This window comes from Amborella trichopoda, chromosome 2 (assembly GCF_054954075.1).
Source record: "Amborella trichopoda isolate Santa Cruz 75 chromosome 2, AtrichopodaSantaCruz75HAP2 v2.0, whole genome shotgun sequence".
NCBI classification, from domain to species: Eukaryota; Viridiplantae; Streptophyta; class Magnoliopsida; order Amborellales; family Amborellaceae; genus Amborella; species Amborella trichopoda.
Window position 1 is genome coordinate 1,815,472 of NC_142337.1, and position 23,518 is coordinate 1,838,989.

Below are 23,518 nucleotides of genomic sequence, written 5' to 3' on the forward strand. Positions count from 1 at the left end.
ATTGACCCTTTTAATGATATTTTTAAGGGGTTCACGCCCTTTAATAACATTTTTTCTTTTATTTTTTATAATTCAAAAGTGGTCTAATGGTTACCACATGGGACCACCTCATTTATTGGCTATTCGGGGCTTCTTGCTGCCCCAAAAACAAAAAATAAGAAGAAAATAAAAAACTAGTCTGATAGAATAAAAATCACTAAAGAGGCCTCTACATTAAAAAAATAAAAATAAAAATCACAGAACCACAATTGAGTAAATTCTGTCAATATGATATAATTTTAAAGTTATTGTAAGAATTTTCGGTACAAGAACTACATCTTTAGACAAAATTTAGAAGTGAGACAAGTGGCACCCGTTTTAATTCACCATCCATCTTTCTCTCAAAGAGAAAGCATGAGAAATGCCCTTTTTTTGTAAAAAAAAAAGAAAAAAAAAGAAAAAAAAGAAGGAAGAAAAGCTAGGTTATCTCCCATATAATATGTACAGACAAACCCGAGGAATAAACTGGGGCTCTTGTTTTTTTTTCTTTGGAAAAGGCTTCTTCCGTGTATTATAGTGAGAGGAGAGAAAAATTGCAAGCCTCAACCTTATCGTGTATATTTTGCAAAGAAGAAGTAGCCACACATGCTGACTGCAAGGAGATGTGCCCACGTTGTACACAGATTGAACCCACATAAACCTTTGAGAGAGAGAGAGAGAGAGAGAGAGAGAGAGAGAGAGAGAGCGCCCCATTATCGATAGCATTTCAAGGGAGTGAAGTATTGAAACCAGGGCTGAATAACGGTACCAGCCTTTAGGTACATGCTTTAATGTTGTAATTCATTTGAGTTCATTATTTTATGAGAATTTTGGGCTTGATTACCTGAAGAACTTGCAGGATATTTTTTTTGAATGTGAATAACTTGGAGAATTAGCTGTTAAATTTGTTGGGTTTGTTTCGAAATTGGATTTTTTTTTGACTGGGCATTTGGGTTGTTTTGAATTGGAAGAAAGTTGAGGTTTCTCCAATAAATTCCCCACTCTGAAGCTTTTTGTTTTTTGCTCCATTGGAGCTCTTAATTTGAACCTTAGTTTCTGTGAGATAAACCATCAGAACAATACAGGCATCTTCGATTTGATTCCTTTAGAAAAACAAGGCTCAGGACAACTAATGTTCTTATTCATAAGTTGCAGAGAGTAGTGGAGTCCAATTTGGGGGATTTTTGTTGGTTTGGAGCTTAGGAATCTAGAAATGGGTCATTGCGGGAGAATTTGATATTTGGGACAGAGAGAAACAATGGCTTCTCTTAGTTCCATGACCACTTTGGGGAGCTCAAGAGTGAATTCCACCGTCTGTTTTGAGAAATCACCACATGGGGTTCGGAGGTGTTCGTTGGTAAAAACAAGATTTTTCTGTACTTTATCAAATTCTAGGAGATGGGCTCAAATCTCAGTCTGTCGATGCATAGCCATGACCAATCTGATGACTGAACAGAAAAGTTCTGCGTTGCCTGAGTCCACTTTTAGAGGGAACAAAGATGAGGATCCCGATCTTGTTCTCCAGCCTGCTCCCAAACCAGTTTTGAAACTTCGGCCAAAGGTCGAACCTCTTGCCATTTCTGAGTCCACAAACTCAATGGGGGTAGCTTGGACTAATCCCAAAACTGTGAATTCTAGAGGGAGAAAAGATGGTTTAGAGGATCCCAATGATGTTATAGAATCACTCGGTGAGGTTTTAGAGAAAGCAGAGAAGCTAGATTCAGTAAATTCTAAGAGCAGGCCTGGTCCTGAATTGGTTGATAAAGATCGGAAACCTTCTAACAAACCAGAGAACAATGCTAATAATAAAGTAGCCCGGCCTGCTAATTCGGTGACAACACCAGAGAACAATGCCAATAATAAAGTATCCCGGCCTGCTAATTCGGTGACAACCCAAAAGTCCAAAACTCTAAAGAGTGTTTGGAGAAAAGGGAATCCAGTTGCCAGTGTACAAAAATTAGTGACCGACCCGGCAAAGGAGAAGGCAGAAAATGTGTCTTCTAGGAAGGGAGGGACTGAGAATAGAGGTGAAAGTACTTTAGTTAGAGAAGGTAAATCTCTTCCAAAAATGGATAGTTTGGGAAGCGAGCAAAAGAATTTTTCACAAGCTGGAAGTTTGGGGAGCACAATATCTCCTCCTCGTGCTCCTTTGAGGCCTGAGCCACCTTCAAAACCACAGCCAAGATTACAAGAGAAACCAGCAGTTGCCCCACTGCCTAGAAAACCAGTAATTCTGAAGGATGTAGGGGCTGCATCTAAACCCACTGTCTCAGAAGAGAGTGAAGATGCATCAAGAGAGAGAAAGCCGATTCTCATAGATAAGTTTGCTTCTAAGAAAGCCATGACTGACCCACTTCTAGCCCAAGCAATTTTAGCACCCCCTAAACCAGCCAAAGGGGGAGCATTATCAAAAGCCAAAGATGAGCGACGGAAAAAAGCCGGGCCCTCTTTGGGCCCAAAGAGACGGATGGCTTTAGAAGGAGATGATGAAGAAACACAAGACGATGAGAACACTGAGCTAAATGTCAATATACCAGGAAGGAAGGGAAGGAAGTGGAGCAAAGCTAGACGGAAGGCTGCTAGGCTTGAAGCCGCAAAGGCAGCAGCCCCAGTGAAAGTGGAAATTCTAGAGGTGGGTGAAGATGGGATGTTTACTGAGGATTTGGCCTATAATTTAGCAGTGAGTGAAGCTGAAATTCTTGGATATCTTTTCTCGAAAGGAATTAAGACCCCTGCAATACATAAACTAGACAAGGAGATGGTGAAGATGATATGCAAGGAGTATGATGTGGAAGTGATAGAAGCTGACCCTGTGAAAGTGGAAGAAATGGCTAAGAAGAAGGAAGTTATTGATGAAGATGATTTGGATAATCTAGAAGTTCGACCTCCTGTTATCACTATAATGGGCCACGTCGACCATGGAAAGGTAACATTTTGCACTGCTAAAATGAGCATGAAATCTGGTATTAATATTGTTTTATACTAATCTAAGATGTGACATGGTGGTAGAAGCTCATAGTTTCAAACAAGAAACTGGTTTCTATACTACTTGATGAACCAGTCCAATGTTCTTTATCAAATGCCGCAAAAGGAAAATGTAAACAGACATGCATTTCTTGATGTTTTGAATGCCATCCTTTGGTTGGTACCCAGAGTTTGATCTTTTAGTTTTTAGATAAAAAAAAGTATTTATTTACATTGGTTTTATTAATTGAAATTGTTCTTCTGTTCTGACAGACGACTCTCTTGGACTACATTCGGAAAAGCAAGGTAATGTATGACAATTGGATGTTCAATAAGATGGACATTACTTTTCATTACTTACCAGAAAAAGACATTTCTATTCGTTCTTTATTTTGCTAAGAATAATAAGTTTGATGTCCTTAAATTATATGTTATTTTTGTTAACCATGATGATGTCATGAGAGGAAGGCTGATTACTAGAATTGGTAGGTGGCTGCATCTGAAGCAGGTGGTATCACACAAGGGATTGGAGCGTATAAAGTGCTTGTGCCAATGGATGGAAAGCTTCAGCCTTGTGTTTTCCTTGATACACCTGGACATGAGGTAACCTCCATTTTGCTTGTTAAGTTCCCTTTTCTATGCAATGTCACTATTTCCTTTGATCATATACTCGATTCATTTTTTAATCCAGTTGCTAACTTTGGTTTTCAGAAAAAAAGGAAAGAATCCGATTACCAACTTTTAATATATAGTTAATGTTCAGCTTTTTAATCTCCCATTGGTCTTCAAGAGGGTCATTCAGTCTTTCGTTATATATGTTTCAATTTTTAGTCCCCTTGCTGACGTTAAATTTGGTTGATGTTTGGCTTCTGAACCTCTGTAGTCTTCTCAAGAGTAGTTTCAAACACTATTACAAAAGTAAACAGTTAGTTTTTGTTTTTCCCCTTTTGTCGAATGTTTTTATGGGTGAATTACATATTTATATTTATTTGATAATTCATTTCTTCCTTTCTGTGATCTTTGAAGTTTTTGTTTATATTGTAGGCATTTGGGGCAATGAGAGCACGTGGAGCAAGGGTGACCGACATTGCTATTATTGTTGTGGCAGCTGATGATGGGGTGCGCCCCCAAACAAACGAGGCCATAGCTCATGCCAAAGCAGCTGGGGTGCCTATCGTTGTTGCAATAAACAAGGTATGTATTTTATGCTAGTCTTCTAAGTAGCCTCCATATTGCAATTCAAAGCTTTGTCATATCTCATACCACCCTTTATCTTTGTTTCAGACTGACAAAGATGGAGCAAACCCAGAAAAAGTTATGCAAGAACTTTCATCAATTGGCCTGATGCCTGAAGACTGGGGTGGTGATGTGCCTATGCTTCCGGTCAGCACCTGATTTTATTTGAAAGTGCTCTTTATCTAGGCATAGAAATTTACAATGATATTTGCAATACATAAGGATGATTTAAAATTTCCAATCTTGCATTTCATGAATGTTATGAGCAAAGTAATACCCAATAGCTGTTTCTTATGTTTGATGAGAAAATACAGAAAGATAACATGTGTTTATATTTCACCAATTTTAGAACTCTGCGAAATTGTTCCTTTCTGATTCTTATATTCTGGCACGTGCCAATGTATTGTCTCTCTTTTTGCTACATAACTCTTTCCTGCCTTAGAGTCATTTTTTCTTTTTTGAGAAGACTGGACTGAGTTTTAAATATTTTTTGGAAATGTTATGGGTCGAGGCCCAAATTAAAATTTTGGATTTGATAGTGGGTACAAATTTTACAAGAGAAAACATAATAAAGATAGAGAATATACATATCCTAATTTTGGTTTCTTTGGTAGAACATGTAAAGTTTTGTATTGGCCAAATTCGGAGTTTAACCTTTCTCTCAAACAATGATGGCCAATATTCAGGGTATAATTGAAGGCGATATATGTTATCCCTTTCACCCATTTGAGTTTTTTCCAAGGCCTTAAGTGAATTGTATTGAAACTTGGCTGATACTTACCAAAACTTTATTCCCTGGTTTTGACAACTTGAATAATTACAAGTAGATTCCCTTAGGCCTTAGTCTAGACTCTCGATATTGCCGATGAGAAACTGATCAAGTGTAGGTAAAAGGACTTGGAAAATTGAACATTCAACTGTTCAAATGCTTCTGATTAAATAGATGTTTCTAGCCGATCTATGAACCTCATTTGACATTAAATCTGTAAAATTTTACTGAACGGTACTATATGAACTACTAAACCTTTATGTAAGGCTTACATTTTTCGAAATACTGAAATATGTTGTTTCTCCTGATCAGATCAGTGCTCTCAAAGGTGATAATGTGGATGAGTTGTTGGAAACCGTCGTGCTAATTTCTGAGGTATTCTATCCCAAAGTGCTGATCAGTTGTTTTGTTCTTTGCAATTTACTGATTGATGATTTGGCTGCCTCTTTCATGAAAAGTTCATAGTATGAGGCTTTCTTTTCTAAATAATTTTTTGAGAACAGAATTACACTTTTCTTTTTGTTTCACTCTATTATTTTAACCCTCATTCTGATATCCTTACCTACTACGTTGAAGATGCAAGAATTGAAGGCTAACCCACATAGAAATGCCAAGGGCACTGTCATTGAATCATCTCTTCATAAGTCAAAAGGACCGGTTGCCACATTTATTATACAGAATGGTACTCTTAAAAGGGGAGATGTAGTCGTATGTGGAGATGCCTTTGGAAAGGTTGGTTGCAATTGTTATTCCATGTGTAAATGAGTAAGAAAGGATAAATATTTCATATTTGTTCAAGGGTTTGATAGTGTACAAAGGCTGGAATACATTGCTTAATTACATTTTTGATGAATAGGTGCGGGCTTTGTTTGATGATACTGAAGGTCGTGTTGATGAAGCCGGGCCATCAACGGCCGTCCAGGTCCAAGTTTTCCTCTGTCTCTTTTTTTTCTTGGACAAGTTCCTTTCTTGTCTTATCAGCATCTTCTTACAAGTCTTGGACTAGCCATAGCTCAAGGGGTGTAAGTTCATATAGTTGTGTAGCTTTTTCTTGGGTTGGTAAGCTGGGGCAGTTTATGGTAGGTAGCCTAACTGTTGCATTAAAAGTACAGCGTAGTAAACAAACTGATTTTTTCTCTTTAAAATGAATAATGCAAAATGTAAATTGCTCCAAAAAGCATAATTATCCATCCACACCGGGCAATATAAGTGTTGGGTAGCAATTGCTAGAATAATCCAAAGACAATGAATATATAAAGTAAGGGTTATTGGTGATATTGGTCATGTCAGTTGTCAAAGGGTTGACAGTTCTAAACATGGTGCTGGCTGAGTAGCACCTTTACAGCTGACTGGTATGGCTCCTATTTCCATCCATCATGCTGAGGTTCAAATTCAGGGAGGCCCTAGATAGTGACATGGGAACTACGATTGCCCACTAAAATTAGTTGACTAGCAAGGTTAGAACCAAACACTTAAATGATGCTTAAATGCTGTAATGGATTATTCTTGCATTTATAGGAAAATTTTTAAGTTGTAACTTGTAAGAGAAATCTATAGTACTTGTAGCTTGGGAGATAAAGGAACTAGTATAGCATTTTTGCCTAATGAAAAGTTGTATGGGAAGGTGTTCTACCCTAGTGGTTTGGAGCTTTGAACTGTTGCAGCCTAGGTTGTTTGCTGGAATTGGATGCTTGACAATCAGCGGAAGAAAATATACGGAAAGGAAATAAAGCAGTGTGTATTAATCAAAGAAACCATGTTGCCTAAATATCCATCTGGAGATGTTCTAAATCATGACAGATTCCTTATATTCATGATTCTAATGGAGTAGCACACTCTGGAAAATGGCTAGCATTTGATGAACTCGCGATAGTTATGTGGTAAGGCTCTTGATTTCTTTTTTAAAAAAAATAAATAAAAATTTCACCAACAACAACTCTTGTAGATTGAATATTGTTACATACTGTATCTGAGGAACCTGAAACTTGGGTTGAGACAAAGAGTTCCATACCTAGAAACCGTAAATTTAAACCTAGGCTGCATACTAGGAGGATGGTGATGAGTACTACTACTGGCCATCCACAGTTTTTTACATATTACCGAGATTACTCAATGTGACCTTAACAAAAAAAGAACACTTGCTCCTCATTTTGAGCTTGATGGGTTCAAGTATTGAGACAAGTCTGTATCTTTTGAGTAGGTTATTGGCTTGAACAATGTTCCTATTGCTGGTGATGAATTCGAGGTTGTAGACTCCCTCGATAGTGCTCGTGAAAAGGCTGAGGCATGTGCTGAATCATTACGAAATGCACGCATATCTGAAAAAGCTGGAGATGAAAGGGTTACACTTTCTTCCCTTGCTTCTGCGGTCTCAGCTGGCAAGCAGGCAGGAATCGACATGCACCAGCTAAATATAATTATGAAGGTGGATGTTCAGGTAATAATCCATGGTATAATTTCCGGTTGTTTTTATTATCCTTTTGTAGTTGTTATTCTTGAATATCTGGTAATGTTACTTGCCAAAGTTGTCTAAGACTTTCTTAAGTTATTTAGTCTTCTTTAGATTTCAGCAAGGCACCACCATTCTTTTCTTTTTTTTGATAAGTGCGACACTCTTAAATGCTTATATGTAACCTGTGGCCTTCTTTGACTGCCTGTCTAAGAGTTTCTTGGATACCTGAATTCCTTTTGAGCCCCTGACCTTCCAATTTTGCAATTGGCCTGAAAAACCACATCCTATTAAAATATGACTAAAACGGCTTGCAAATTTTTCTTGAGTAAGGCCATCTGTGGAGCTCTTTGTATTTCTTAGTTCTCCCCGTATTCAAAGACTCAAAATATCAGGGAATTTCATAGTATGTGTGTGTATGGAAAGAGAGAGAGGGGCCTTTTTGCGCATTCTTAGCTTTTGCTGCATTTTCTCTTAACTGAGATTTTATTTTTGGTCATTTTCCTGCCTCTACATGGGTTTGTAGAATGCTTCAACCACCAAAAACATTCACATGACGTGGTCCCTATCTTTTCAAAATAACTTCCATCTGCACATATTAACATTAATAACTTGTTTCTCGTTTTTAGTTTCTTATTACTCATATTTTGAAGTCATTAAATTTATTTAGTTTTTTTCAGAATTCGTATATGCTAAAATTGCTTCACATATCCAAATCATGGAAGAAGTAGTTTTAACACAACTCCCCACCTCTTTTTTTTTCTCCCCCACGCACATGTATGTTATTTCGAATTTATGTTGCTATCGTAACTTCTCTCACCATTCACTTGGAACTATGAGAACTTATATTGTCCTCTGACATTTTCTTGTTGGAATTTATTGTGAAACCAATAGGGATCCATTGAAGCAATCAGGCAAGCTCTTCAAGTTCTTCCTCAGGATAATGTCACTCTGAAATTCCTATTGCAAGCTGTAGGAGATGTGAGCGCGAGTGATGTTGATCTGGCTGTTGCTAGTAAAGCTATCATATTGGGTTTCAATGTTAGGGTGGCAGGATCTGTTAAGAGCCAAGCTGAAAACAAGGGTATAGAAATCAGGCTATATAAGGTCATATATGAGCTTATTGATGACATGAGAGTGGCAATGGAAGGACTACTAGAGCTGGTCGAGGTAAACCAAAATCATGATTCTCTTTCTTACTTGTTTGCTCTAATGAAGATTTTTTTGTTTTCTTCTTCTTTATGTGTGTGCCCATGCCCCAGAGAGAGAGAGAGAGAGTCCCCTAAAGGTGGTGTAAAAGTTTCACCCATGTTGCAATTTTTATTTTTCTTAAATGTCATTCAGTGCCTTATCTTGGTATTTCCTTTTCCGAAGGAATAGGATTGAATTGAAAAAAGGATTAGAATTGAATTGAAAACTTTTGCGGGAAGAAGATGAAAATTAAGAAGGGACTGAGTTTCGAATTACTATGTAAATTATCCTTAGCTTTAACTTATCTGATCATATTATATATTGGGCCTAGCCACTAATTTGGCCCTCTCTTTCACAGGAACAAATACCAATAGGAGCTGCCGATGTGAGGGCAGTCTTCAGTAGTGGCAGTGGGCATGTTGCGGGTTGTATGGTGAGAGAAGGGAAGCTTGTCAGTGGCTGTGGGGTTCGGGTAGTTCGAAAGGGTAAAACTGTTCATACTGGTACTCTTGAGTCTCTCAGGCGAGTGAAAGAAGTTGTGAAAGAGGTAATTTATGATATATTCATATGTTCCATGTTTTAGCTGTTTTCTTCTTATACTTCTTGTCCTGCCATTCTCTCTCATGCAGAAAAGATAATTTATTATATGTTCTGTGTTCTGGCTCCTCTCTCTCTCTATCTCAATTTATGGTATGTTCTATTTCTGGTTCCTCTCTCTCTCTCCCTCTCTCTCGGGGCGATCTCACTTTCCTTCCAATTTGTAGGTTGGTGGTGGTTTAGAGTGTGGTGTTGGAGTCGAGGACTTCACGAATTGGGAGGTTGGTGATGTCATTGAAGCGTTCAACTCAGTGCAGAAACAAAGGACTCTTGAAGAAGCATCAGCTTCGGTGGCTGCCGCCTTAGCAGGAGCCGGTGTTGAGCTGTAAGCAACAAAAACTCCATCAAACAAATTGTTGGGTGTACTTTTTATGGTGGCCATCAACTTCTGTCTTCCTTGTCAGCCTTTCTCACCCATCGGCTATAATTTGTATCCAATTCTCTCTTCGTGATAGTGTTTCTCATTCATCAGCCAAAATTTATATGGCCTCTTCGACACATACAAGCCTCATCGGATGGGAACTGTCGAAATTATTGTTGAGATTTAGGCGACGCCATCTTGTTCTGTGATCTTCTTGAATCTGTCTTATTTTGCGCGTTGCTGATAACTATAAATGTATTTTTGCTGAATGTATATAATTTGAAGCTGTTCAGCTGTTGTAAAGAAGGAATATTTTCTTGGCTTGAGAAGATCATGGTAACTTGTGAGAGTCAAGAGGTGGCTGATATATTCCATTTTCCTTGTTCAAATCAGCTTCTTTTACTTTTTTTTGCCTTTGTTTCATTGTCAACCATCAACAAGGTAAAGATACTCTTGTTGCTTGTTTTTTTTTTTTTTTTTTGTTGCGTGTGCGCGCACCTGGTCATAAACAATGATACAGAAAATTGGAATACCTGAGACACTTGGGGGAGCCAAAGCGAGTAGTTTTTTGGGGAATGTACATATTTTTTGAAATGTTGAAGATGTGAATGATCTTAAAGGACTTGTCACTATTTGTAACATAATTTTCTTGGCATGAGAGAGACAGAGAGAGGGGTTGAACTTCATTTAACCTGAGAAGCAGATAAATAGAAAGTTGTCTATCTAGACAACCCTCATGTAGATGAGAGTAGGGGTGGCAACAGACCCGACCAGGCCTGGGACACGATGGGTAGACCTGAATTCGGGTCTGGCTATGGGTCAAAATTTTGGACCTTAATAATATTCAGGTTTGGGTTCCGCTGGACCCGACCCGTTGCCACCTCTAAATGAGACTAGGGGTAGTAAAATAGCTTGATCATATATCTTGTTCTTGTAGGAGCGCACTTTGTATATTTGCTCCTTCGGGTAAAAAGTCAGAATTATCTTTTAGATCTAAAATCCACTTTAGAATAAAAGTATCTTTCAAAAAAGTAAAAAATATTTTGAGATAACACTTGGATCTGGCCGTCTAAAAATTGGTAAGTCTCTATTTCTCATGCATATATAAAATGTGCTTTTGTTTTTTGGTTGCTCATTCCATGTGCTTTTTAAAAATTGAAATAGAAATAAAAGTTTAAGGCTTGTAACCCTAGCTTGGGTGTGGAGAAGAAACCTTAAATTCCTTGTTTCTTGCTTATTTTACTATTTACTCAAATTTCTCGACATCAATATGTGTGCAGCATAATCAAAGATTTTCAATCTTCAACTTGAAAGACCAAGTAAGCATGCATTTGATAAGGTACGAGTTATTGTATTTGACTGTCATAAACGCCTCTTTATATCAATTTTGGTCGATGATTGTTTTTAGGATTTTTTTTTGAAGTAATTGATTTGAAATATAATTTTGCAAATAATTTAATTGAATAAATATTTCATATTTAAATTTTGTCCCTTTGAATTAAATAAAGACTTTGTATTTTTCAAAGGATACTTAAAGCACACGTTCAAAAGCACGTGCATTGTACTAGCATATCAAACTGGATGGTTTAGGATGTGTCGCAAAATTCGAGATTTGTATTTTTGATCTTCTAGTCAATAACCCATTCACTACCACCTGATTTAAAATTTGACGAGAATAATTGCAACATCCTTGTAATAAAAATAAATAATCTATTTCTATGCATTTCCTTAAACTCAATAAAATTCTCAATTTTTCCATTTCAAGGAGAGAGAGAGAGCACGCACCTCCTATGAGGGAGAGAGAGAGAAAACACAAAATGTAGGAGGTCAACATGTATTCCTATGCGTGCACAAAGTTTAGGGCCAATATTGTCTAATTTGGAAGATAGACTTAAAGGAGATGAAAATAGTTTAAATATAGTCATGTATGGCTCAAGAAGAGAAGGAAAGGAGGTCTACATGGATTCCTATGCATCCAGGAAGTCCTACATTTTGTTAATTTGAAAAGGAACCTGAGCTTAATTGGTCAGCACTTGAGATTTGTAATACTATGTCTAAGGCTCAATTCCTACTAGGGGTACGGGCCCTTTCCCACCCATTCACCCAAAAAAACAAAAAAAAAAAAAGATAGACATGAAAGAAAAAATACTAAAATGTATGAAAATATGACCCAAGAAGAGATGGAGGAGAGTTTCTTTGAGGAGTTGTGTAATGAGTTTCTTTGTGTGCTTCCCCTGCTGCATAAAAATTAAATATTTCTTCTATCCAACCGTTCAATCTGAATGGTCGGTTGAGATGACTTCAATTACAATCTCATGTCTCTACACTATTTTATTTTTAAATTTTTTTAAATATTCTGACACCCGTCCACTAATCTCTTAAACTCGCATTTATGAAAAATATAAAATAAATTTTCTCAAAGGTCCTTACTTCAGTCGGTTTGCTGTGATTTCTCTATTCTCACCAGAACTCACAATGTTTCTAAGTTCCTAATTACTCAGGCCATCAATCATTCATAAGATTGTAGTATTTTGGACTGCATGGATGTCAAGTTTATTCATATAGCGAATATCTTTGTTTTTTATTTGCCATTTGCATTTATTGATTCAGTTAAGAAAGAAAGGTGATATAAAAGTCTACCGTAGTTGTTGGGGATAGGAATCTTTTCCTCCATTTCAAGGATGGGTCCAGCTCTTGTTCAAGTCACTGGTGAAATTAGGGTTTAGGAATAGATTATAGATATTAGAAAAACATAGACGCGCAAAAATGAGCTCAGGAACAATTTGGTTGAATTTATCATCAATTAAAACTCTGAAGCTCTAATTTCATAAATAACCTAAAAACAATAATACTTTCAATCAATTTTAATGTCTTTTTTCTTTTCTTTCCTAAAATAAAATCAATAAAATTGGTGTTTGGAAGATTCCGGTTCACTTTGGATTGTGTCTTTTGTGTATGCTTCTACCTGTTTTTTCAAAAAGTTTACGAGGTGGCCTTTTGAAAGTGTTAGTGGGGTAATATCTAGGTGAATGAAAACCACAATGTGATGACTTAGGTTGTGTCTTGAAGTAGATTATATGTGTTTTGAAGTTACCATATGTCTTTAATTTATAAAACTCATTTTTTACGGGGTTTATGAAATTAGGGCTTCTCAATTTTGGTACCGTCTTAATTAATATATTAATTATAATAATTACAAAATTTTCATTATTTATGTGTAAAATCTTTCTCTTATTGGACACATAATATATATATAAAATATCCGAATTGTGATTCTTTATTTGGATTGCGGGATTTTGAAATACTCGTAGTGGAGGATGCGAAGCAGGCATTAAGCAGAGGAATGACTGACACCGACAATCAATCTTCAAGGATGGATGATTGAGGTGACATGTTATTTAAACTTCTAAACTACAAGAAATTGTAAACGTTACGGTTTGTTTAAGGCTGAGGCCTTAAGCAATCAAAGTAATGCGCACCTTCAAATAGTGCCTAAAAATGTGGTTTTCATTTTGGAAATCTTTGTAATAGCCTTAAAATATATTTTCATATCTAATTGTAAAATTTAAAGCTTCAAAAAATAGTAAAAATTGAACATATTTATGAAAATCTTGAAAATTGATGATCTAAAAATGCATTACAAGATGCACTATTTCAAAAACTTGAAATCTATTTTTTTGTCATGTCCATGCATCTTGAGGTCGAGATGATCAATTTGAGGTTTTTTGAGCATCAAAACAACCTCTATTGAAATTTTTGAGGTGCGCCCTAATTAGATTGTTTAGAGCCTCATACTTTTATAAACTTTTTCCTTTTAGTTTTCACTTGCATTTATTCTTTTTTTATTTTCTATTTGGATATTTAGACCGTGGCGCCCTTCAAAGGTGGATTTATTCCCTTGATCCAATAATTTTTTCCAATTTTTCAATTCTTATCAAATATCCAATAGTTTATTCCAATTTTTTGAATAATGTCATGATACTTGTTTAATATCCAATAATTTCTTTCAAATTTTCGTATAATCTCGCAGTTCCTATCAAGAGTGAGTTCTTTGCTTCTATTTGGATCTGATTTTTCATGGGCGGTTTGATTAAACTTTTATTATTTTCATAAGGATTTGGTCAATTCAGATCTCCGACCTGGATCATGCAGTAGGCAGGTGATCCGAAGCTCAATTCTAGATACGCAAAAAGGTGTACCAAATTCGTACAGGGTTTGTTTTCTCTATGAATTCCTTATTTTCTTCTAAAGAAAGTGAGGTTTTCCAGCTTTGGGTTCTGCGGATTCTTCGAAAGAGAAATTTTTTCCTTTCATTGCATCGTTTTTATTGCTCCTAGCATTATTTTCCTTTGTTTTGACTTTTGAGTCTATCTCAATGCGTTACATCTGAGTTTCTCGATCAATTACAAATGGTTGTTTTTGAGGTTGAGAATTTAAGTTTTAGATTCCATTGTTCATTTCAAAGTCTAGTTTTAGTTCAGTCTAGGTTGGCTTATATCATGTTCAGTCTTTTTTTTTTTTTTTTTTTTCATAAAAAATAGTTTATGTTCGGGTAATGCCGACATATAAACTTGAGTTACCCCCGTCCAACTTAATTGGATGGTGGTAATTGAAAGACTATCCTTCAATCACCATGCGGTGGGATAGCTCATGCGGGCATGACCATACAGTAACCGCGTCTTTATTTATATCTCATGGTTTGTTCCATTTTATGAACACATTTTAGATCCCATTTGAATTTGGTGGAACGTCTGATTTGTTCACAAATCCTGATTTTTCTTTTCAACATCACCCATGTTGTCTCTACTCTATATATCTTTTTTATCAGGTTTGTTTTTATCATTCAATATCTCTCTTTGTTCTTAGGATTAATCTATCCTCTTAAATTTTTTTTTTTTTTTTCATAGGATCCAATAATGTAAGTGCTTGTTTATTTTTCTTTGTTCTTTGATCTATAATTTTAAGAGCTTTTTTTTCGGATCTAATAATTTAGAGTTAAGAGTTCAGTGTTTGACATTTTAATCCTATTTCTTTATGTTTCTTCAATCCAATCATACATCCGCTTTAAAAATATCTCTCAAGAGCCTATTCTTTTCTTCAGTCCAAACCTACATTCACTTTGAAAAATATAAGCATATGAAAGTTCTGGTCTTCATGTAAAAACTGTCATTCTACACAATATCTACTTGAAATGCTGATAAAATTTACAGTCTGCATTCTGCACATTCTTGTTATAGAGTGAATGATGGTGGCATTAGGGCTCCACAATATCTACTTTATCTACTTCAAATGCACATTCTTGTAATAGATAGAATGATGGCCACATCAGGACTATGTAAATTATAAGAAATAACGATATTAATAAAATAAAATAACTGCCCATTCAGCTTAATATTGGTGCTAGTATAGAATACACCCTATATATATATATATATATATATATATATATATATATATATATATATATATATATATATATATATATATATTCAAAGATTCAATTACTTTTTATGAACTCACACCTAAAATTGTAAGTGATTTGGATTTGTAAAAAAAAAAACTAAAATTCAAACACTACCGAATATCTATGATCATTAGATCGGTCCAAAATCAATCTGGGATGTTGGGCTCATATGTTCATATGAGCTAGTGGGCTAATCTCATCTTTTCCCATATATATATATATATATAAGTAATGATCTTATGAGACCCTTTCACACCCATGTGTGTAGGACTCCAAATGATTACCATTAAATTTGATACATATCTCTAGAAAAGTTAAGTCCTACACCCATGTGATAATTTTTCTAGAGATCTGTGTCAAATTTAATGGTGATCTTTTGGGGTCCTATACACATGGGTGTGGGAGGGTCTCATAAGATCATTACTCTCTCTCTATATATATATATATATATATATATATATATATATATATATACGCTAACGACCCATATTGAATCTGGGCCGACCTGACGATCACAGATGTCGTGTAGTGTCCAGTAGTATTTTAATTTTTTTTTTACAAATCTAAATCACTTGAAATTTTAGGTGCGTGTTATTAAAAAATAGGTGAATCTACGAAAAATATTAAAAAAAATATTTTACATAAAAAATTTGATCAAAATACCCCCACAAAATTTCAGGGGTATTTTGATCATCTTTTTCATTAAAAATATTTTTTAATATTTTTCATAAATTCGCCTATTTTTGAAGAACACACACTAAAAATTTTAAGTGATTTGGATTTGTAAAAAAAATATTAAAATTCAAACACTACCGGACATCCGTGATCGTCAGATCAGCCCAAATTCAATCTGAACCGTTGGCGCATTTAGCTTATCTACGTGAGGCTGCTGACCATATATATATATATATATACATATATATATATATATATATACATATACATATATATATATATATATAATGTAACCTTTATGTTTATTTTCTTTAAAAAAAAAGAAAAAGTGAGCTGAGAGTCGCCTCGGCCAAGGACGGAGTACTTTGGCTGAGTCAATTTTAAAAACACTAAACAATGGCATAAAATATTTGGTGTCATTTATATCCCTCTTCAACACCATTTGATCTAGATCTTTGAAAACAAAATATATCATGCATTCTCAGTATATCTATGAGATTTGTATTTTCTTCGCAATAGCCCCTCCTCCATAGAAAGATTCATTTATCATATATTCTCAGTATATCTTCTAAAATTTGTATTTTCTTCACAATAGCCCATCCTCGACAGAAAGATTCATTTGTAATTGCTATTTATGATTAATCTCCTATATTTTATTTGTGATTGAAGTTGATTTGCTGTGAGAGATTTCCGAAATTATTCCCACTCCATTCAGCGAAAAGCGGATGGTAGTAAAAGAAGCACATTGTTAGCGGCTAAGTACGGTAAGGCTTTCACCACTGCTTTTGGAAAAGCAGCTTCTTAAACTAGTGAAACAAGAAATCGATCAAATTTTGACATGTTCAAGGTTTGAGCAGAATTGTTCAACCTATATGTAGTGCCAACAATGAAAAGGTAAAATCATGCTTCTGAATGAAGTAGATCAATTTCCTTGGTAAGGGTTTAGTCTAGATTGGGAATTTGATTCACTGAGCCATCTTATTCTATTAAAATCACAGGCCCACACAAAGGCAGTTGGATCTCCAAGAAACTACGATAAATTTTAGCCTTGTGTCGCAACGATTCGGCAGAAAAAGAAACAACCAGAATTTGGACCATACACACAATCAGTGTTGGAAATCGCTACTCGGGCCGAGTACTCAGTCTATGCTCGATTTGAGTACTTGGCTCATGCCTGATTCGAGTACTTGGACTGACTCCAAGTAACTTGGCTTGAGTAGTGATGAGTATTGTAGCAACAAAAAAATGATTAAAAAAAAGTATAATAAATACAAAAAATCTAAAAAAACAAGAAATATATGTTTAAAGTAAGATTAAGCAAAACACATCAAAATGAGATTAACAAAAGTAGTACAAAAAAGGATTTAAAAAAATCAACTTGTAGGTAGGGATATTTTTGAAACAATCTAAAAAAGATGACAAAAAGTAAAATAAGTATTTATGGACCAAAAAAAACTCTAATATTTACCAAAATGATAGGAATCATAAAGAAACAATTCCCAAAAAAATTCCTTAGTTTTAAAAACTTTTATAATTTTTTTTGAATTTAATATCCCCGAGTTGGACACCCAACTCAGGACAACTCGGGCTTGGCTAGGGCCCGAGTATCTTGGCTTTGCGCTGCACACAATAAACGCCATCTAAAGCTTGGCACAGGGCCATCAAAAACTGCCAAGACCATTCTTTCCATGATTTCGAAATTGAACAACCAACTGCAAAGAATGACAATGGGCATGAACCCCAAAAGGATGTTATAAAACTAACACCAGGGACTTGGATATTGGGTTATCGGAGGATAACAATTCATGGTATTTTTTCTTTTTCTTCTTCTTTTTTTGTATTTTATAATTAGTAACCTCAAAACTCTCCTCCTTTTTATGTTCCTCGGCATTCTGTTGTTCCAACAAAATATCTTCATTCAGACTTGAACCCTTCCCCCCTCCAAGACACATAATGGGTCAGCAATAAGGGGTCAAAATCAGCCCAGTTCACTAGATTTTCCATTCCATGGGACAATTTCTTCTTGCCCTTTCTTCTGATAGTCATTTTGGTCACCATCATCAGTCAAGGCCTTTACAATCAGTTCAAACGAGCCATCGAAACTGACATTCACAGGTTGGATCTTCAGCCCACTCTCAGTCAGATGCTCCCTTTATCAGTCTTCCAACTATGAGACTTCGGGGATGACTCATCCAAAGAAGAGCCCTCATTAGCTATTTTCATCACTTCAGGACTCCACCCATTCACATTAGGGATTCTAGAATATAAGACTATTTATCTTTGATACGAAAAAGTCGCAGGGTCACCATTAGCACTCAAATGAGAAATTGGATGGCTCTCATTTTTTCCTGAGTTCGAAATAAGTTTCTCTTACTTTGAGTGCACTTGGTGACATGACAAGCTATCTCGATTTCACATCCAAAAGCCGAAGTAATGGTGATGATTTTGTACTAAACATAAATAGTTCTATTGTTAGGAAATGTATACAATAAGACCATATATTTTTGGTATAAGGAGGTTACCATTATTATTGACTGTCAGATGTGAAATCGGGTAGTAGGGGTTGCACCATTGACTTGACTGGACACAAAGTTCAAAATAAAATTTTTTAAACATCGTAACACACATCAATCGGTCGGATTTTACATCTAATAGCTAAAAGTGATTGTAACCTACTTGTATCAAAAGTGAATGGTCTCCTAATATACAATCCTTAGTGTGTCCATATAGAACTTCCAAACATTCAACCAATTTGTTTTCTATCTCAATTTTTGGTTACGTCTATTTTGTTCTAATTTTTGTGACACTTAAACCCTTAAACCTAATTTCACCAGTAATCTGAACAAGAACAAGATCCATCCCTGAAATGGTGAAAACGATTCTTATCCCTAACAACAATTTCCCTGTCATAGATTTTTGATATCATTTTTGTTACTAAATGGCAGTCCCCACAAACTCTCAAATTCTTTACAATCCTAAGAGGCACCCCATTCTCAGTGCTTATGAAACCATAAGCAATTGCTAGCCTCTCACAGTGAAGTCCCAGTTCCCCTTCTCTCTCCTCTTCTCCCATGTAATGCAAAACATTTTTAGTATCAGGAACATAGCCCTCTCTTTTCAATCTCTCCTCTAACTCTCCTAACATCGAGTAAATCTCATCAGTTTTCGGGTGCGACCGATCACCGGCCACAAACTCATGAATTATGCCATTGATGGAGAGGGAAGCACAGCCAGCCACCTTTTTCACTTGCTTCTCTCTCATTGTCTTTCGTAATTCGGCCATGTCTTCCCATTGCCCGGAAGCTGCATAAATGTTCGACAACATGACATATCGGCTCCCATCTCTGGGGTCAAGCTCTAAAAGCTTTGAACCCACAAATTTGGCTCGCTCTACATCGTTAGCGAGCCTACAAGCACCAAGCAGGGCACCCCAAGTCGAAGCCTCAGGATCAAAAGGCATGGTTTTGATGAACTCCTCTGCTTCTCTCAGTAGGCCCAACCTCCCTAACAGCCCTACCATGCAGCTGTAGTGCTCGTTCTTTGGCTTGATCCCATAAACCCTGTACATTTTCTCAAAATATTCAAATCCGGCCTCCTTCAAACCTGCGTTTGCACAAGCGGAGAGGACCCCGACAAACGTAATGTCGTTTGGCTCAATGCTTTCTCTTTCCATCTCTAGAAACGCGTCTATGGCTTCATGAGAACGCCCATTGTTCGATAACCCATTGATCATAGCAGTCCAAGAAACCAAGTTTCTATCAGGCATTTTATCAAAAACCTTTCTAGCTGCATCTATGCATCCGCACTTAGCATACATATCAACCAAAGCTGTGCCTAAGATTACATCTATTCCCTCTCTTTCTCTTCTTTCTCTCTCTAAAAAAGCATGAATCCATTGCCCATGGTCCAATGCACAAAGGTAAGCACATGCAGAGAGAGCACTAACCAATGTAGCATCATTGGGTTCCATTTTAGCACCCATCATCTCTCTAAACAAGTTTAAACCCTCTGAAAAATGGCTATTTTGAACATACCCAGTTATCATAACACCCCAAGTGACTGAATCTCTGCAAAATTCCGGTTTAGAACTCTCATCGAACAATCCGCGAGCAACTTCAATTTCATGGCAACAAGCATACATATATATAACAGAATTGTTCACATATAGGTTTGAATTGAAACCATGTTTAAGAATTTGGCCATGGCTTTTTTGGGCGTCTGTTGTAGAGCGAGAATGTGCACAGGCTTTGGCCAGGAGAGGAAAAGTGTAGGCATTAGGAGTGATGCCAGAACCAAGAGCCCTGAAATAGAATTGAATGGCTTTTTGAGGAGTTGGAGACAGAGAGAAGGCCTTCATGAGGGTGTTGCAGGTGAAAGTATCAGGAGATGGGGTAAGAGAGAGAATGCGGAGAGCGTAAACGAGAGATGGGTAGTGATAGAAAGAGGCTTTGAGGAGACGGCTCGAGGCGAAGGTGTCGAAGAAGAGGTGGGTTCGGATGAAGTGGGCATGGATGGATTTGAATTGGTGGGCAGATAGAGGAGTGTTGAGGAGAGAGATGAAGGGGTGGTAGAGTGAAAGAGAGCTTCCTGAGGTCCAACTCTCTGGTAGGGAGTAGGAACTTTTGAGCCCAGTCTGGGTAGAGCAATGTGGGTTTAGAGAGAGAGAGGGGTGCGGATTTGGAGAGAGAGAGAGAGTTTGGAGGAGGTGAGGCGTCTGGCCATTAAAGGAAGGGCGAGGCGAGCAGAGATGAGAGATAACCGTGACTTGCGAGAAAGCGGATTTTGATTTTGATAAGTGGGGAGCCATGGTTTCAACTTTCAAACTTTCAAATTCGTTTACGCGCGACTCTGGCCATGGAGCAAAAGACATTGAACCTAGCCTGGTTAGTATTACTGGACAATTGTATCATGCGACGGGGACCGAATTTCTACATTTGTGGTCCCCAAGATATAAACCATCCATCTTAAAATAGGTGGTCCATCTAAAACGATTGAAATTAACTGTCCAAATATTTTCTTAAGGACCTGGTTTCTATGCAGCCAAGCCCGTGGCAGCCAAGCCCGTGTATGTAGAAATGCGGGTCTCTTAATAAACCTAGTTTTGACATAGATTTTACTGACTTAATTTTTTAGGACAAGTAATCTCTAACATGGAGATCATGAATATGAAAAAATAAATAGATTTTAAGACCTAAAAATAATAATTCTCGTAAAAGAACATTTGGACTGTTAGTTTCGATTGTTTTTAGATAAAATACCTATTTGCATCTATCTTTAAGATGGATGCTTTACACTTTTTGAACCGCATATGTTGTCTAGCCCTCATGAAACAATTTCCTTTTCTTAATAGAATTATTAATTTTAATTTTTAAATTTTATTTATCTTTTCATATTTATGATCTCCATGTTAGAGACACATGTCCTTAAAAATTAGGTGCAAAAATCGATCTCAAAAATTGATTTTTAAGAGGTGATTCATTTCTACATGGACTTGTAAAAACTATGTCCATTTAGTAATAATACTCTTTTAAGTAAGTAATATAGTGTTATATAATTCTCCCTATCTAGCCGTCTGATCTGGATGGACAACTGAGGTAGCCCCAATCATAATGTCACGATTGTACACTGCTTTATTCTTTATGTTTTATTTACATAATATTTTGATGCCAAATTTTGGGCATCCATGCCTCTCTTGAACTCGTAGTTGCAAAATATATAAAAAAATTGTCCTGATAAAATAACATACCAAAATACCTCTAAAACTTTCAAGGGCATTTTGGTTATTTTATTTTTGAAAATATTTTCCAATATGTTTTTAGATGCCTCCCATTGAGATGATGACACATACCAAATTTCATATTCATATGATTTGTAGAAAAATATTAAAAATAAAATATGCCAAGACAACAGATCTAGATGAAACAGCTAGTGGCTGATTTGTGTAAGGCGCACAAATCAGCCACTGGCTATGAAAAAGGCAGTGGCTGATTTATAAGCTTTCCCGTTTGTATAAGGCGCACTCTTGTAGAAGCAAGATGCACCTCTAAAATTTACTTGAAAATGTAGTTTCAGTGTCATATACTTTGTATTAGCTTGGAAATCTATTTTTATCTTTAGTTATAAAATTTAATTTTTAAAAAATAGTACAGATTGAACAATTTTATAAACACATAATAATCTTGAAAATAGACCATTCAGAGAATTTACTACATGATGTACTATTTTTTTAGGACTTGAAATTATATTTTTTTCCTTTAAATCCACACATCTCCATGTCATGATGATCAATTTGAAGATTCTCCAATTTCATAACACTCCCTTCTAAAGGATTTTTGAGATGTGCCTTACTTCCTTGGTGTATAGTTGCAAGTTTACATAAACTTTTTCTTTTTTCGAAAAACTTAAAATACCGATCATCCTGTCCACGGATCCTAATCCGGAGAATTAAAAGTGCTTGGTTGTGTTTCAGATGTTGGAGGATGGAAACCATAGGGCTCAAATCCCTGACCATTTGATACAAACCCAATAGTATGGTGGAATTGGCTATGCCGTCTTCCCCATCCAACCCTGCAATTTTAGATCAAGTGATCTAAAGCTTCAAAGTATTTTATTTTTAAGTTTTTTAAATGAAAATTTATATGAATATAAGATTTAGTATGTGTCATCATCTCATTGGGGCGCACCTAAAAAAAATATTAAAAAAATATTTTTCATAAAATATAATAACCAAAATACCTTTGAAACTTTCAGGGGAATTTTGGTTATTTTATTTTATTGGGAATATGTTTTTGATATTTTTTTATTAGTTACGAGTTTAAAATAAGAGTGGACGCCCAAATTTTGGTATGAAAATGTTTTATAAAAAAAATTAAAAATAAAATAGCGTAGAGATGTGACATTGTGATTAGGGCCATATGAGCCGTCCATTCAAAATGGACAGTTGGATAGGGAGAAATATATAAGTTTTATACTATAGGAGAAGTATAAAAAGTTTTCCCATAATATATACTTATTGAAGCATCTGATTTAAGTAAAGATGGCGTGGAGCCTACAATTTCCAATCCAAATCGAGTGATCCCAATCCAAATGGCTTTTTTCTATATCCTGAGTACCAACATTCGAGGGAGGGCAACCTAGTTTGGCGACCAATAGACGACAGAGAGGAAGTGTCTGTAAGGGAGGGACAAGTAGGGCAGCCAAGCAGGCTGCTCACAATGTAGGGCTGAGCTTGGATTGCCTTCTTAGGCCAGTGGCCTCGATTTGGCTTTATAAATTGGGCCTGGACTTGTACCTAGCTTGGAACGGCCGAGTCCAACCTATCGGCAACCCTAATGTACAAGCCTGCCAAATAAGGCAGGGCTGGCCCACAAGCTTTGGGCATAAGGACTCAAGTCGGCCTCGAACATGCCTAGCTTGGACCGTGAATGATTTTAAAAGGGATTGTATCTTATAATAAACTTTTACATTTAGAACAAAAAAGTCACAATTATTTCTAGTCATCAAATGTCAAATCGATTCACAATACATTACATAGTTCAAAAATTGTTTCTTGAACTTTGAACTTATAAATGAAACATCTCTAAAAAAACAAAAAAAATTATAACCTCCTCGTACAAGAGGAAAACAATCTTCTTGTATATATTTCCTTCAAAAAATGGACCCGCATCAAGCTATAAAAATTCGGCCTAGTCAAGGCCCATGTTGGCAGGTTCTAGGCTGGCCAAAGCCACCCCTGAAGAGACCCTAGCTTGAGGGCATGAGAATGTGAGAGCAGAGAGGGCAACTCCAGATTGA

The 23,518-nt window shown here is 36.2% G+C and overlaps 1 protein-coding gene and 1 pseudogene across 3 annotated transcripts; one reads left to right on the plus strand and one right to left on the minus strand.

Annotated features, from left to right (window-relative positions):
• The first annotated feature begins 627 nt into the window (after positions 1 to 627).
• Positions 628 to 9,974, plus strand: FUG1 (Translation initiation factor 2, small GTP-binding protein). Of its 2 annotated transcripts, none has more exons than XR_016048823.1 (12): positions 628 to 2,944; positions 3,256 to 3,288; positions 3,472 to 3,585; positions 4,027 to 4,176; positions 4,267 to 4,365; positions 5,300 to 5,362; positions 5,564 to 5,719; positions 5,844 to 6,867; positions 7,188 to 7,424; positions 8,331 to 8,606; positions 8,986 to 9,174; positions 9,392 to 9,974. XR_016048823.1 is itself a non-coding variant. In XM_006836282.4 (12 exons), exons 1-12 carry the CDS (start codon positions 1,277 to 1,279, stop codon positions 9,551 to 9,553), a joined length of 3,213 nt encoding a protein of 1,070 aa, XP_006836345.1. In that variant the 5' UTR covers positions 628 to 1,276; the 3' UTR covers positions 9,554 to 9,974. The 2 variants fall into 2 exon arrangements, 1 of the variants encoding a protein (XP_006836345.1); XM_006836282.4 differs by having other exon boundaries at positions 5,844 to 5,909.
• Positions 9,975 to 18,316: 8,342 nt separating this feature from the next.
• Positions 18,317 to 21,443, minus strand: LOC105420113 (pentatricopeptide repeat-containing protein At5g66520 pseudogene; annotated as a pseudogene). Its single transcript, XR_016048824.1, has one exon. The product of XR_016048824.1 is annotated as a pentatricopeptide repeat-containing protein At5g66520 pseudogene (transcript).
• Positions 21,444 to 23,518: the final 2,075 nt, after the last annotated feature.

Excerpts from the sequence above, each read along its gene's own strand:
- FUG1 (XM_006836282.4), top strand. The coding sequence starts at position 1,277 with ATGGCTTCTCTTAGTTCCATGACCACTTTGGGGAGCTCAAGAGTGAAT. Across the intron at positions 3,586-4,026 it reads TTGATACACCTGGACATGAG|GCATTTGGGGCAATGAGAGC; the intron begins GTAACCTCCATT and ends TTTATATTGTAG. Across the intron at positions 4,177-4,266 it reads TCGTTGTTGCAATAAACAAG|ACTGACAAAGATGGAGCAAA; the intron begins GTATGTATTTTA and ends TCTTTGTTTCAG.